Raw genomic sequence first — 16437 nt, 5'->3', positions numbered from 1 at the left:
CTTTCTACAGCTCTCTGGAAGTGTTAGGGACAAAGGAGGCCAAGTTAGAGCGTTTAAATAGGGTGTAAACACCCGGATTAGGGTTTTTGTCTTAACAGGGTCTACTCGTCGAGTCCGGGGACCGACTCGCCGAGTCCAAAGTTCAACCCTTGCGTCTTATCCTGTTCCTACTCGGCGAGTTGGTCCTTGAACTCTTCGAGTCCAAGGCAAAAATGCATAAAATTAAAAATATTAATCATAAGGAGTACATACCAGGAACCAGGTGCTACACTTCAACTCACCGAGTTCCCATGAATCACAAAATCGCAAAAACATGTTGCAGCTCGTTGAGTTTTCCTCCAACTTGTCGATTTCTTCCCTTTAACATTATCAGGACTGTTCAAACCAACTCATCGAGTTCCTCTATGAACTCGCCGAGTTCCTCATAGTTCTATTCTATTAAGCCCTTTCCGCAGATCTAAGGTTCCAAAATATAGATCTACAATGTTTCTATGGTATACATCTGTAAAGTCGACAACTTGATGGTTTTACATGCCTCAAATGGACCTAATCTTGAGATATAGGAACCTACTTCTATGGATATGGTCTTTTCTTGGGCATGAACGGGTTTAAGACCCTTTTTATGAATCTAAGGATCAAATAGCACTGAGAACGGAAGTCTTTAACATCAGGACTATGAAGGTTTATCATGCTCCAAAACTGGGATAAAAAAGACCCAAAAAACAAGACTAAGAGAGATCCAAGCCATTAAGCATCAAGTTTGAGACTTTTTACCTTAGAACGTTTCCAAAGACGGACGAGGTCCCAGATCTAGCACTTCTCCTCAAGCTCAATGACCTTCTATTTCTTCCAAGTCCTTCACCAAGCACAAGAACACACAAAAATCCACTCAAAACCTCTAGTATCTCAACAAGGAGCTCACAATACGATTTAGGGTTTTAGGGAAGATGATGAGGGGCTGGTGGAAAGATTAAGTCCGTTAAATAGAGTGCATAACACTAGAAATTAGGGTTTCCCCTCTGCTAGCCTACTCGTCGAGTTCATGCCTCTCAACTTGTCGAGTAGGTTACTTAAATCACGCAGCCTATATGATCTCTACTTGATGAGTTTGGGGACTCCAACTCGTCGAGTTGCTCTTATAATTTGAATAAATAGTAAATTAATTACATACCAGGATCCAGGCGTTACATACTTACTTCTAAAAGTATAAATGACTGTGGAAGTTTGAATCATTCAAATTAATCAAGAAGTATAAACATGCAAAAATAAACACAAGAATAGATAATTGAATAAGGAGGATAGGGCTATTCAACATCCCTACTAGAGAACGGTTATCTCATAAGGGTATTATGGTGGATTCGATTCCCTATCCCAATTGTTCTTCTACTGTGGAGAATTGACCATATTTTTGCAGGGTTACCGAGCTGATTGTTTTATAGTCACAGATTGTTGTTTGGTGGGCTTTACAAATTCCTTCTCAACTTTCCGTGGAGTCTCTTATCCAGTGGTCAAATTCTACTTCTTTGAGAGTCGGCCAACTAAAGGCCTTTAATGCAGTGGTCTTGACTTCTTTTTGGTGCATTTGGAATTTCAGAAATCCTGTGATTTTTGGAGCGACCTTCCCTTAGGATATTCATGCTTTTTGATGATGTTGTTTATAGGGTTTTTTGGATTTCTAATAGGTGCACAAAATTCAAGATTAGTTGGAGCTCTTGGCTTTATAATCCTATTTCTGCAACAATTTTGATGTAATGTTTCTTTTCTAACTTCTTCTAGTTTTTATAAAATTTCACCGTTCCTTTTATATATATATATATATATATATATATATATATATATATATATATATATATATATATATATATATATATTACATAAGCAAGCTTTAAATTGTAAGGTTTGTTATAAAAACATTATGCTTTAACAAAACAAAATCTCGAATAAAAAATATGGATAACAACTTAAAAGGGTAACCTATTTTTTGATTTATACACATTTAGTCATTGAGATTTTTTTGTTCATATTTTCCCGTTGAACTTATTTGAACTGTTCAAAAAAACACCCTTATGACATGCAATCATACGTTTATCCAGTTTTCGACGTATTTGACAGTTCCGCCGATGCTCCGATCATCTTCTCCGGAAAGTCTTCAACGTTCATGATTTTTCCGACGAACTTAAGAACTCCTGTTTATTATCTCCTTCTGTGCCTTTCTTCTGTTTTCTCATGAACTCAAGAACTCCAATACATGCATCAAATTTGTGATGGACACACACATACATACACATCAGATCACCGTTCATCATCTTCAACCTCCGACCATTGTGTTCTTAAGCAAATCTAAAACGATTTCTTGAGCAAACTTTAGTTTTTTGAAGAATAAAACCTTAGAAACGATTTCATGTTTGATTTTTGAAGAGCAAACTTAATTTATAGAAAGGATATCGAAGGGTTTTGAATAAAATAAATCATCCATGGCAAATCTAGCAAAAAAACAAAATCATACACACATGCAAATATGGGTTTGTGTTCTGATCTAACACACACACACACACACAAATATAAAGAAGCTCTCAAGAACACGATGAACAACCCTAATGAACCAGATAAAGATCTCAATAACACGATGAATAGACTCATCAAATAAACCTTAGATTTTGAGTTTATTTCAGAAGAATCCAGCTGAAAGTCGAATTCTTTCCGGATTAAGCTTACAAACTTGGACCTGGGGGTAAGTTATTTTTCATAAATCGAACACAAATGAAGATGAATACACACACGCAATGAACACACATATACAGACGTTCGGTCTATTTGAAGCTCACAAACTCCAGGGTTTTGAACCCAATTCTTGAAATTTCGTTTTAGGGATTTTTGTTTCTTCACCTCTAAACAAAAACAATAGCATATTAAAAAAAAAAAAAAACTTCAGGCTCGTTAGAGTTATTCACACCCACCGATCATAAAGATTAATTGTGTACAAAATAACAAATTTAAAAGGTAATCGATTATTTTATGTATAAAAAAGAAAAAAAACATTAACTATTTAAATCATTATCTCTCAAATATATATATATATATATATATATATATATATATATATATATATATATATATATATATATATATATATATATATATAAAGGTTAAAATGAGAACCAAAAAATGTTAAGAACCGTAAGAGCCTCTAATTTTAGATGTTTATAAAGAGTTTAGGGTTTAGGGTTACCCTAAACTTTTTATAAACATATAAAGTTAGAGGTTCTTACGGTTGTTAACCTTTTTTGGTTCTCATTTGAACCTCTCTCTCTCTCTCTCTCTCTATATATATATATATATATATATATATATATATATATATATATATATATATATATATATATATATATATATTGTTGAAACTACTTCAAAATCATTATCCACATTAACCATTATATATATATATATATATATATATATATATATATATATATATATATATATATATATATATATATATATATATATATATATATATATATATATATTTTTTTTTTTTTGTTGAAACTACTCCAAAATCATTATCCACATTAACCATCGTTTCTATTGGTATCTCTTATTTCTTCATAAACCCCATGTGCATCATCACACTCAATTGTCAAAACCCACCTTTTCACCCACCATCCTTTTTTTTTTCAATCTGTATCAGCACAAACTTCCACTTCCCTTTCTAAATTCTCTCCCATACTCAAATGAATACGCTTCAAATCTTCCCATTCTTTGTCTAATCGTTCCCCTACCTTAAGAAACCCACAAACTTTTCCAACAAAAATGGCTACAAAGTTCGTCAGTTCTTACATTCTCTCTCTAACTCTGTTTTTGTCTCTCGTCTTTGTGTTTTCCATGGCTTTCACACCTCAAGACAACTTCCTCATCAACTGCGGTTCAACCACAAACGCCATGGTCGACGGCAGAGAGTTTTTGGGTGATTCAAACAAACCCGGGTCGGATTTTCTGTCTTCAGACAAATCAATCACTCTATCAAACCCGAACCGAAATTTATCCGAGCTCTACAGTACTGCGAGGGTTTTCACTAGTCCGTCGACTTATGGTTTTGGGATCAGTAAACCCGGAACGCATTTGGTACGTCTCCATTTTTCTCCGTTTAATTCTCAGAATTTTAAACTCAGCAGTTCAAATTTCAGTGTTTCATTACATGGGTCTTTGATTTTGAACAATTTTCGTACTGAATTCACTATTGTAAAGGAGTTTATCCTCATGGTAGATGAAACTCACCTCGATATAATGTTTGATCCTTTGGGGAAAACCGGGTTTGCGTTTGTTAATGCAATCGAAGTGTTCTCTGCTCCAATCGATCTTATCGTTGATGGTGGAGCAAAGTCGATTAATGCCGATGGAGTTCAAGAATTCAAAAATCTGTCATCGCAGATTTTAGAAACTGTTCATAGAATCAACGTAGGAGGCTCAAAATTAACACCATTTAACGATACCCTTTGGAGGAATTGGGTTCCAGACGAACAATTTTTAGCTATAAAGTCATCTGCCAAAATCGTCACCACCACACAGCTCCCAAATTATCAAAAGGGGGGCGCCTCAAAAGAAGTCGCTCCAGAAAATGTTTATATGACTGCTCAAGAAATGAACAGGGGAAACCTACCCATGAATTCCATCTTCAATCTCACATGGGGTTTCCCAATCGATTCGACAATTGGTGTTCGCCATTTCGTTCGATTACATTTCTGTGATATCGTTAGTCTTTCAGTCAATCAGCTCTATTTCAATGTATTCATCAACGGCTTCCTTGCTTATAAAGATCTTGACCTTTCATTACTTTCGTTTCATGTGTTAGCATCTCCATTTTATGCTGATTTTGTTATCGAGTCGGATCATTCCGGGGTTCTTGCAATCAGCGTTGGCCCGTCTGATTTGAGTACAAGTTTGAGAAAAAACGCAATCTTAAACGGGGTTGAAGTTATGAAGATTGTGAATCCCGTAAGTCGGGAATTCAGATCGAAAAAGAAGCACATTTGGATTTTGATACGTTTGATCGTGGGAATCTTAATTCTTTTGTCTTCTGCAATTCTCGCAATCTTCATTCTTTTGAAATTAAGGAAGAAAATTAAAAAGAAAACAAGACGTTCGGAAAGTAACGGTTGGACTCCATTACGTGTTCAAGGAGGTAGCACACATAGTAAATTCTCAGAAGGAACACATAATATTACCACCAAATTAAAGATCCCATTTGTCGATCTACAATCAAGCACCAACAATTTCGACAAAGATCTAATAATAGGTTCGGGCGGATTTGGTATTGTTTACAAAGCAATTCTTCGCGACAACTTTAAAGTTGCGGTCAAACGAGGTGTCCCTGGTTCCCGACAAGGTCTCCCGGAGTTTCACACGGAAATTACAATTTTGTCCAAGATCCGACACCGCCACCTCGTGTCCCTAGTCGGGTTTTGTGAAGAACAATCAGAGATGATCCTTGTCTACGAGTATATGGAAAACGGCCCGTTAAAGAATCACTTATACGGGTCGAATTTGCCTCCATTATCATGGAAGAAAAGGCTTGAAATATGTATTGGGGCGGCCCGCGGGCTTCATTATCTTCACACGGGTTCGGCCCAAGGGATTATTCATCGTGACGTGAAGTCGACAAATATATTGTTAGACGATAATTTCCTCGCAAAAGTAGCAGATTTCGGGCTTTCCAGATCCGGCCCGTGTTTGAGTGAGACTCATGTGAGCACGGGCGTGAAGGGTAGTTTCGGGTATTTGGACCCGGAGTATTTTCGGAGACAACAACTTACGGATAAATCGGATGTTTATTCTTTTGGGGTTGTGCTTTTTGAAGTGCTTTGTGCCCGACCCGCGGTTGACCCGTTGGTGGGCCGGGACGAGGTGAATTTGGGGGAGTGGGCGGTTCAATGGCAGAAAAAGGGTTTGCTTAAACGGATTGTGGACCGTCGGATCGTAGATGAGATAAAACCGGAGTCATTGAAAAAGTATGGGGACACTGCGGAAAAATGTTTGGCGGATTATGGTGTTGATAGACCGACTATGGGTGATGTGTTGTGGAACTTGGAGTATGCACTTCAGCTTCAACAAACCGAAGCCATAACCGAAACCGTGAACCCATCGGATGTGGGTCAGACCGGTGCACCGGAAATTGTAGCCGGTGTGGGTGTGGGTGTGGGGTCTAGCAATGGTGATGGTTCGCTTTCGGGCATAAGAACAAGCCAAGTGTTTTCCCAGTTGGTGACCAATGATGGTAGGTGAGGGAAGAAATGGGCAGTGGGCCTAGATAATGAAGGGTTAAAATGACTTTTTAGTGTGTGTTTTTGTTTGGTAGTGAATGATGATAGTGATACCAGCGATGCTAGAAAGCCTTGTGACATAAATGTCGATGGGAATTCACATTGTACAACTCTTGAATATATCCGAAGCTACTGTTGATGCTTAATGTAATAACTACTGGTTTTCAAATTATTGACAAACCGGTTATATATTAATTTTATTATTATTATTATTTTAGTTGGAAAGAGATATCGTTTTAAATTTGTAACTCACTAACTTCTGAATTTTACAGCAGCTTGGTTGACCCCGGCTTATGTTTAGTAATACACAGGGGATGAAGTTGAAATTGGAATTAGAATTTGAACAAATTAAAATTAATATCATTAGTTGAAAAAGATAAAGATGGAATTCAATCAATTGATTTGGTAAAATATGTTTTCAGTTACAAATTTGTCATTTGTTGATATACTTGGAAGTAATTTTCAAACCCTAATCAATACATTTAATACTTTTTATAGTGGAATATAAAACGTTGGGATGGGTGGTTTTTTCAAACCCATCAAATTTTGCAAATCCATGTTTACAAACCACCATCTCCAGGGATGAGCATCAGATCCGGGTACCCACTTTTGGAACCTGAACCGCCTAAGAACTGCCGGTTTTGGAACGGGAACCGCCTTAAGCGGTTCCGGTTCCGGTTCCTAAAGTTATGGAACCGTCTTAAGCGGTTCTGGTTCCGGTTCTCATTTTTTCGGAACCGCTACCCGCTGGAACCGGTTTATATATATATATATATATATATATATATATATATATATATATATATATATATATGTGTGTGTGTGTGTGTGTGTTACTTAGACCGATTTTGTCCGTCTTTGGTCCAAATTGATTTGATATGGATCGAACTAAATTGCGGTTTTGTCGAAAAAAGTTAACAAAATTAATGCGACCGGGTTACCCACTCCCGGAACCGGAACCGCTGGTTCCGGGACTGGTTCTAAACATTTAAGAACTGCCTAGAGCGGTTCCGGTTCCGATTCTAACTTTCTAGGAACCACCGGTTCCGGTTCACGCCAAATGAGGCGGGTACCTGCCTATGCTCATCCCTAACCATCTCCACTGCATCATGGACATTGGACACTTCTCTCCTCCCCACTCTACCAGCAAAGATCATCCCCAACAAAATTCTAGGAAAGGCGATTAAAACATCTTCTACATCCTATTAGAACTTGTGTTAACCAAAGAGTATAAATTTTAATTAAGGACTTAATTTAGATGAAAAACAACAAACATACCAAAAAAACTTACTTGATGAAGAATGGGTAAATAACAAAAAAAACATTCTGTTTACACCAAAAATCTAATTAGTCATTATTTTTTTGTCTCAAATTTGACACTGTGCTTTTTAATTTGTTATAATTCTGACCACTGGACCGATCAACCAAGTTACATGCTGACGTGTTAGTTTTGATGACATGATATGCTGACGTGTCAAAATTGAATTTTTTTCCATAAAAAACCCTAAGTTTTTCACTTTTTTCTATTTTGACACTAAGTTTAATTTTTTTTTCAATTTTGACACATATGTTTTTTTTGTTCCAAATCGATCATCATTTATCAAATTCTGTTTAATTTTAATAATTTTCTATTTGAAACCGTATAAATATATTTTTTTATTACATTTTAAACTGTATAAATATATTTTTTTGTTTATAACAAATTGGAAAACACTGTCAAATTTGAGACAAAAAAAAAACATAATGTCAAATTAGAATTTTGATGTAAACATAATGTTTTTTTTTTTGCTATTTACCCATGAAGAATCACATATAATCAATTAAGATAAAGGCTTACACATTGCAATGTTCTAAGATTTACATTCCCCAAATAGATTTTCTAGGAGATGCCCCAAAAATCAGATTTACATTCCCTTAAATAGAATTGGTATAAAACTGATATCAGTATTAAATGTAAATTTGATTTTCAGATTTCATTAGACTCCATGCTTACTCTTTAATAGTTGAGTAAATTACATGAATAGTCCCTATTGTTTGGGGTAATTTGCACGTTTGATCCCTAACTTATTTTTTTTAACTCGGAAGGTCCCTACTGTTTGTTTTTGTTACACGCTTGGTCCATACTATTTGTTTTTGTTACGCGTTTGGTCCCTGTGTTACCTAAAAAAAACTATTATTTAAATAGGAAAAAATGATGGGATAGGTAAGGTAAGGTGACGGGGTGGGTTTGGGGGTGTGCTTATTTAATATAAATTACAAAATCAAGGCCAAAATAGTCTTTTTAGGTAAGATGGGGACCAAACGCGTAACAAAAACAAACAATAGAGACCTTCCGAGTTAAAAAAAGAAGTTAGAGACCAAATACGCAAATTACACTAAACCATAGGGACCATTCGTGTAATTTACTCTTAATAGTTAGACCACATTATGCATATTGTCCATATTGATAAACAATGGGAAAATGACTTAAAAGCCCAACGAAGTTTCCAAACCATTCAAAAAACCCCAATCATGTTTTGTCTGTTCAAAAAAACCCAACGAACTTAACCTTTTGTCTAAAAAGTCCAACAAAGTTCCAAACCGTTCAGAAAATTCCAATTTTGTTTTGTTTAAGTTCGTTGGGTTTTTTTTGAACAGTCAAAACATGATTGGAGTTTTTTAAACGTTTTGGAAACTTTGTTGGTCTAACAAGTCATTTTATCGATACAGTAATAAGCCACGTCATATGTTTCTCTTATTTGACTTTCAGGAAAGTGTAACTTAGTTGGGCTTTTTAGACAAAATGTTAAGTTTGTTGGGTTTTTTTGAACATATAAAACATGATTGGGGTTTTTTGAACGGTTTGAAAACTTCGTTGGGCTTTTAAGTCATTTTCCCATAAACAATTTAAGATAAAGCCTTCTAAGCATGAATAACTTTCATGCTTTCCCTGTATGGGACAAGCAAATTCCAACAAATTACGTAAATCGTCATACACATCCAACTTTTATTCACTAGACATTATTTGATTTTCTCACTTGTTCTCTTTTTTTTACCGGTTTTCTAACCGTGTAGTTTGCAGTATCGTTTCTCTAATAAATATGGGTGATGTCATGGTTTTTTTTTTGTTTTCTTCCGATTTTCTCACGGACAAGACTACAGTATTATCATCAAACAAGAATTGATTCACTATTTTGTTATTTTACATGTTATGTAGCGTAGGACCCTTTATGTAAATTTTATAATTATTTATAGAAGCTAATGCAATGCAAACCCTAATGGAGTTTTTCCACAATATCACACATGGTATCAAACTTGATCGTGTGAGGTGCCTGTTAATCACCACAACAACCCTAGTAATTCCGTTTCCCATTTATTTTTTTGATCACAGTCGTGATTCACTCTCGATGTCCTCTTCTCCACACCAACACTATCAAAGTACTCAACATACAAAGATCACAATCCACTATCCAAAATATTGCTCTCAAAAGAGTCTAACATTTTATCAAACATTTGGCGTACGTCTTATAAATAACAAATCCTAAAAATAAGGAAAGTCCATATGCCCTCCAATGAAATCAAGAAGCTCTTATATCGCTTGATGGTAATCCTCTCGTGGATCCAAAGGGTTACCTTAACAATCCAAATGTATCTCAAACATGAAACAATAGCCTCATCCCATAAAAACATGTATAAACCCAAGGTTCTAAAAAGCGTGATGTATTGTGTGGCATCAATGTCAATGAGTTATGTCTAGATCATGACGTTTTTCAAGACATGATGTAACATGAATTGTTTGTATTCATTTATAATTATATTACCATATAAATATAAATTTATATCAAATATATAAAGTTTTTAGAAGTGTTTAATAGTAAAATTTTAACATAAAAACAATGGTTGTATGTCCGATCAGAAAATGCATAATAAAAAACAAGAAAACCATGTATTGAAAGAAAAACTCGCACCATAACACGTCTTACCATGTGTCATGCCTCATAAAACTTTTTGAAACGACAGAGTCACACCTCACGCCGGCAGGGGGGGACGTAGGAATTTACAGTAGGGGTTGCACGGGAGAGTAAGGGTTGCATGGGAGAGTTAGGGGTTGCACGGTAGTAGGAAAAATAAAAATTTTAAAAATTTTCGAAAGTTTTTCCACTGCGGCCGGAAAAGTTAGGGGTTGCCGGTGCCACCGTGGATCACCCTAGGTCCACCCCTACACGCCGGCCTTGGTGCATGTCTTTTTAGAACCCTAATAAAACCCTAGGAGAACGGTTACTCGGTTGTTCAGTTAGGAATCTGAAATGCATTGCATAGAAGTAAAAGGAGAAAATTGTAATTACTAGTTCACAGAGCCCATAAGAAACAAATTATAGAATATTTCCTTTCGTAATATTTCCTTTCGTTTACGGCAGCCGCACATTCGGGTCGGTTGTCTTCGAAAATTACATAAAATATCTTTAAAAAAATGAAATATAACATAAAAAACAAAATAAATAATAGATATCGGAAATCAAGAAACTGATGCAGCAGTCGTTGCCTTTTACTCATAATTGAGCCACGTTTTTACTCGTGAGGCTGCAACAGCAAAAAGGAAACCCTCGATAGAAGCTACTGGTCGTCATCATGATGATGATGAAGTTTCTGATTAATGTTGTTTTACTTTAATATGAATTTGTTCTTTTCAAATCTCAAATTTGAAACGGGAGTATTGATTTGAGATCAAGGGGGAGGAAAGGGGTTAGGGTTTGTCAATCGAGTTCAGAGAGAAGTGCTGGAGATGACGGAGGTTATGCTCCATATATATGATGTGACGAATAGTGGCTCGGATAATACTAACAACACTATTGTTCAGATCAACAAGATCTTCAAAGACGGCATCGGTCTCGGCGGCATTTTCCACAGCGCCGTTCAGGTCTCTCTCTCTCTCTCTCTCTCTCTATCTCTCTCGTTAAGTAAATCTCGACACGATCTAGGGTTCCAATTTATGCTCTTGTTGTTAAACTTTGGTTTGATATCATTTATCGATTTTTGCTTGTATGACTTTTAGGTTTGTAGATTCATTTGTTTTTCTAGGTTTATCAAATCAGAGAGTTGATAAATCACTGTAGTAATGTGTAGTAATTTTGGAAGTTTATCGTTGCCATAGATCTAAGTCCAGTTGCATGGAGGAATATTGAACTTACAACTTAGTTATCACTTGACCGAACTGCTACAAGGGATGTCCCCGTGAAACTCCACACCATGTCAGATGAAGCAACTTAAAGATGCCACTTTTGACAATCATTCTTCATGCAGAATGCCAGAATCTGGTTTTGTTGTCCACATAAGTTGTTCCTTCCATTCAACAACGAGTTTTAAACACTAACATCTGTCAATCTTAATGAAATATGTGATTGTAAGTGGCATAGCTGATTCGCTTAGGTCATTTTACACATATAATTGCTCTTTTTGGGAGTATTAGAGTATATGCTAGATTTGTAGAATCAGTTAGTGGAAACATCAAGTATTGGTTGATGAATATGTTATATTCTGGTCCAAGTGCTAACTTTTAGAATGCTTGATATTTTCTTGCTTATTAAAGAAAACATAATCAAGTGTGGTTGGTTGTTCTAGACTTCATATATTCTGATAAAAAAGCAAGGACCATTACATATTTCTTGAAACTTAGGCACCAAAGGCTGTTATCTTGTTCTTATATATTTAATTTTATCTTAACAACAGGTTTATGGAGAAGACGAATGGTCATTTGGGTTCTGTGAGCAAGGAACTGGAGTTTTTAGTTGCCCTGCTAGAAAGAACCCAATGTACACATATCGTGAATGCATTGTTCTTGGAAAAACAAACCTATCCAAGTTTAAAGTCAACCAGATCCTGAGAGAACTTAGCCGAGAGTGGCCTGGAAACTGTTATGACTTGCTGTCAAAAAACTGCAATCACTTCTGCAACGAGTTTTGTGAAAGACTCGGTGTCCCTAAACTTCCAGGTTACCCTACACTCACTTCCCATTGTAATTTGTGTAAATTTTCAATATATATTTTGTCCCCTGTAAGTCAAACACCATTAACCAAAATAATATATTGAGGGTGTATGAGATGATTTAGTATTTATAGAGTGGTATTTTACAGGTTGGGTGAACAGGTTTGCTAATGCGGGTGACACAGCTGTAGAAATAGCGGAAACCACAGCTGTTCGGGTGAGCATTACTTTACTGTTTGTTTGATTGTCTTATTAATAAAATATGTAATTGAACTTGGTTTTATTATTTGAAATGAAAAATACAGTTCAGACAAGCTAAAACAGAGATAGTGACAGCTAGCAAAGTGGCATATCGGTTTCTTGCTGGAATCACTTCAAACAATAATAATAACAGTAATATTGCTCTGGATTCCCCTGGGAATAGAAGCAACAACAGCCCTAGATTTCAACAACCTTCCTGGTTTAAAAACCTTGTGGCTGCTGGAGCAAAACCATCAACCAGTACTACAACTACACTTGAAAATGAGAAACCACAACTGCTGCAAAAACAAGAGTCTCAGGTCTAGAAGGACATTTCTTCCTTCTTGCTTTGTTTGTGTACTAGTTTTATAGACAGGGTAAATCCTATCCTATGTTTGTTCCATTTATCTGTGTTTTTTTTTTCCCATTCATGCACAAAAGGGACTCTATTTCATCGTTCTCTTTCTTTCCTTTTCTTTGATAACTAGAACTCTTAGATTCGTCGTTTGTGAAGTGCATATGTTATATATACTTGAATTGTGTTGTTGAAGGTTTATAATACGATATTTGTGCTTCGGTTAAGCTAAGCTCACTCAGGTCCCATTTGTTGCATAGGACAAAACATATAAGATATTGTATTGTTTCAGTTTGTTTGTGACCGATGTTGATGGGGGCACAATTGCAATTTTTGGCATTAAACCAAAAAAGATGAAACTAGATGGAACATAGACTAGTGATCTTTTGTTTGTGCAAAAAAGAGTTACAATGATAAGCACGAGGGATGTATTTATGTCTTTGAAACAAGATTGAATGCTGGTACTTACCATATTTTCCACAGTTTTAGTGAGACAAAGGGGACATTTGTGATTGTTTACTTAAACTGTTTGTTAGTTTATGTTAGCTTACTACCGTCAATAAGTATTTTTAAACTGGTTTGATGTTTGGTTGGTGGAAGTAATTTTATTGGAATGGTTGTTAGAACATTGATTGTTGTTAAATAGGGCATGATTATAGCATGTTTATGAACTCTTGGGCGGGTGATTTGTAGTGGGTATTGGCGAGGTGCTATGTTAAAGGCTTTATGAGTCGTGAGTGAATTGAAATTGGGTGTGTTTGGGGCATGTGAAGTGTTTGGATGTTGATTTATTTTTTGAAGTTTGCTGAATGATAAATAGTTGGTAGTTTAGAAAGATATAATTGGTTGTTGTAAACGTAAATATGTATAAAATATGTAAATATTTATAGATAAAAAAATAATAACTTTTTTTTCTATTTATTAAAAGGATCACATGACCGTTATTCTCTTCTCTTTCCTTTATTTACGTATGTAGCCAAAATTACGACACGATTACGGATATATGAGGCGATGTTTCAAAATTTAAATATGACCATATCTATCTTCTCTCTCCTTTATTTACGTATGTAGCCAAGATCACGCCACGATTATGCATGTAGCCAAGATCACATAGGGTAGGGTACAAGATCACGCTACGATTATGCATGTAGCCAAATCACGTACGGTAGGGTAGGTTGGATGCCACATCATCTTTATGCGGACATACCCAATGGCCTAAAAACTCTTACAAAAAGTCAGTTTAGTTGAATCATAATTTAAATGCACATTCAAAAATACTCCCAAAAGTTACAAGACATCCTTTTATTTTCCACTTTGGATAAGACAAAAAAATCCAATTTTGTCTAATAAAGTCCATTTTAAGAGTACATGTTGTCTCGTCGTGTTCTACATAAATTTGGTTGAATACGGTCAAGGTTAATACATGTTAACCATAGTACAACGTGTTGTCATGTCGTGTTCTACGTAACAAATAACGCTAACATGTATTCTTGTCGTGTTGAATGTAAAAATGAAGGCTTGAAGAAATACAATAAGAATATACGCAGAATTGTTGGCACGAATCAAAAGCAACAAGCCACATAACTGAACAACTATAGAGTATAGAGTCGGTTATGTAAATATTATTAATAACATCATCATCAGACTGCAATAATGTAGTTTCCTTAGGGAACAATATGATTTCAAGAAGAAACATGATCAAAAGAACACAAACCCCACATCTCACATATTCTCACTCAATCAAATACACACAAAATAAAACGCTTCACTTCACCCTCTCACCATTCTATTAAAAACAAAGGCATTGACATTGACAGTATCGTCTGCAATCTGGAGAGAAGAGATAGCCTGTGCCGCCATTAAAGCACCCTCTGACACCTCCCCTACACCTTCCCACTCTCTCTCCTCCACAACATGAACATTACCCAGCCCGTACCCGTATCCATACCCGTTCCCTTCACATCTGGGTCCTCCATAACCACTCGAAACCCAACCCGTTTCCCCATTCGGACTCCCCCAAACTTGACCGGAGTCATAGCATCCCCATGAAGGATACCATTCCTCATCCTTCTGGTTCTGGTCGGATTCTTCACCGATTAGGACCTGCAAAGCAACCGCCTCGGCTATGGCGGCACACTCTTCGTCTAGCCTTTGTTGTTCTTCTCTCTTCTTCTGGTTCTTCTTCTCCAGCTCCGAAATAATGGCGGCTGAAGCTGCCAGGGCTTTTTCCAATCGGCGTTTCTTCTTCTCTGCTTGTTTGATTCGATCCAGTTCGTCCTTCACTTGCTTCTTCTTAACTTTTCTAACAACAGATGCTGCTGATTTACCACACTCCATATCTTAATTCTATATAGAAACAGAAAACTAACACTTTCTTAATTACTAAAATTTCTTTCTTTCTTTCTTTCTAAACACTATAAATCATCACTATCGCTATGATCGTTTTTGATCTAGATCTACAAAGTACGAACCCCTGCCACTACACCCACTCAGGTCTAAACGAATACCTCATTTTACGAACGATACATTCCCAAACGGATAGAACTGGACACAGCATAAGAGAATATTGGCTACCGATTAAACCACCCCTCCGCATCATTCTTCTTGATTTCTCACAGTCTTCGTCTTCGTCTCGTGTAGAACAAATCAAACGATCAAGTAATTCAATACAGATCTTACTCTTGCTCAAATTCACATGGCAAATCCACCTGCACACAAATCAAATCGACGACTTTAAGGATCCGAATTAGGATTATTCTAGATGAGGAAAGATACGATTTACTTTACAAAAAATACTCAAGTAATTTGTAAGCTTCTCGGTGTTCCGATTTCCGTTTAATACGATGAAACTGATTGAGAAAAATCTATCCATTGATTACTGGAATTCACTAAGAAATCAATCGATTATTCCATCTATAGACGAAAAATTAGGGTTGTCACAATTTTCAATTATTACCGAATACACAAACTGTAATCCAACTACGCAACGAATCAAGCCAAAGATCCGTAAAATCAAAGCAACTACGGAATCAATCTTCCCCTCAATAAAACGAGCTCCAAAAAAGAAAAACACAACTGAATTAATTATAATAAAGTCATACCGATTGCAAACCTGTAAACCTCAACAGGAAACCGACATGATCTATAATCAAGAGAACAAAGCAAAGCTGAATTGAATAAACAAATTCAGATCAAACTCAAACCTTGTGATAAGAAATTGAATTGGGGGGTCGTTATCGTTGGTGGTTGGATCTGATGATGAAACCAAAGCGAGAGAAAGAAGGAAGGAAGAAAGAGCGAGGTAGATGATATAAACACGATCACATGATCGATAGATCGACAAATTGGAAATGAAAAGGGTAAAACGGTAATTGGAGTGCGTGTGTAGATTAGAAAGCAAAACAAGCGTCAAGATCACGTCGTCGAAAAGTAGGCGGTTGGATGGGTTTGTAGCCGTTGGATGTATGCAAAGTTAACGGCTGCGATCTAAAACAAATACTGAATCCGTTAAAGTCAACTTCTGCCGTGCTGGGTTAAATTAGTCCAATGGTTTCATATACATTT

At 36.1% G+C, this 16437-nt stretch overlaps 3 protein-coding genes across 6 annotated transcripts; 2 read left to right on the top strand and 1 right to left on the bottom strand.

Moving 5' to 3' along the window:
• The first annotated feature begins 3542 nt into the window (after positions 1-3542).
• Positions 3543-6529, top strand: LOC111888448 (probable receptor-like protein kinase At5g24010). The gene has a single exon (XM_023884621.3). The coding sequence runs from the start codon at positions 3811-3813 to the stop codon at positions 6277-6279; it is 2469 nt and encodes an 822-aa protein (XP_023740389.1). The 5' UTR covers positions 3543-3810; the 3' UTR covers positions 6280-6529.
• Positions 6530-10809: 4280 nt separating this feature from the next.
• LOC111888449 (deSI-like protein At4g17486) lies at positions 10810-13100 on the top strand. The gene is made up of 4 exons (XM_023884622.3): positions 10810-11214; positions 12024-12285; positions 12428-12495; positions 12584-13100. Exons 1-4 carry the CDS (start codon positions 11080-11082, stop codon positions 12842-12844), a joined length of 726 nt encoding a protein of 241 aa, XP_023740390.1. The 5' UTR covers positions 10810-11079; the 3' UTR covers positions 12845-13100.
• A 1335-nt stretch (positions 13101-14435) lies between these two features.
• Positions 14436-16234, bottom strand: LOC111888446 (uncharacterized). Of its 4 annotated transcripts, none has more exons than XM_023884614.3 (2): positions 16077-16234; positions 14436-15581 (listed from the first exon to the last, which is right to left on the bottom strand). In XM_023884614.3, the coding sequence occupies exon 2, from the start codon at positions 15208-15210 to the stop codon at positions 14644-14646; it is 567 nt and encodes a 188-aa protein (XP_023740382.1). In that variant the 5' UTR covers positions 15211-15581; positions 16077-16234; the 3' UTR covers positions 14436-14643. The 4 variants fall into 4 exon arrangements, with proteins under 4 accessions (XP_023740382.1, XP_023740383.1, XP_023740387.1 ...); XM_023884615.3 differs by having other exon boundaries at positions 15975-16194; XM_023884619.3 differs by lacking the exon at positions 16077-16234 and adding an exon at positions 15986-16010.
• Positions 16235-16437: the final 203 nt, after the last annotated feature.

This window comes from Lactuca sativa, chromosome 2, assembly GCF_002870075.4.
Source record: "Lactuca sativa cultivar Salinas chromosome 2, Lsat_Salinas_v11, whole genome shotgun sequence".
In the NCBI taxonomy this organism is placed as follows: domain Eukaryota; kingdom Viridiplantae; phylum Streptophyta; class Magnoliopsida; order Asterales; family Asteraceae; genus Lactuca; species Lactuca sativa.
Note: the sequence above shows the minus strand (reverse complement) of the source record. Positions and strands in the feature narration are given on the sequence as shown.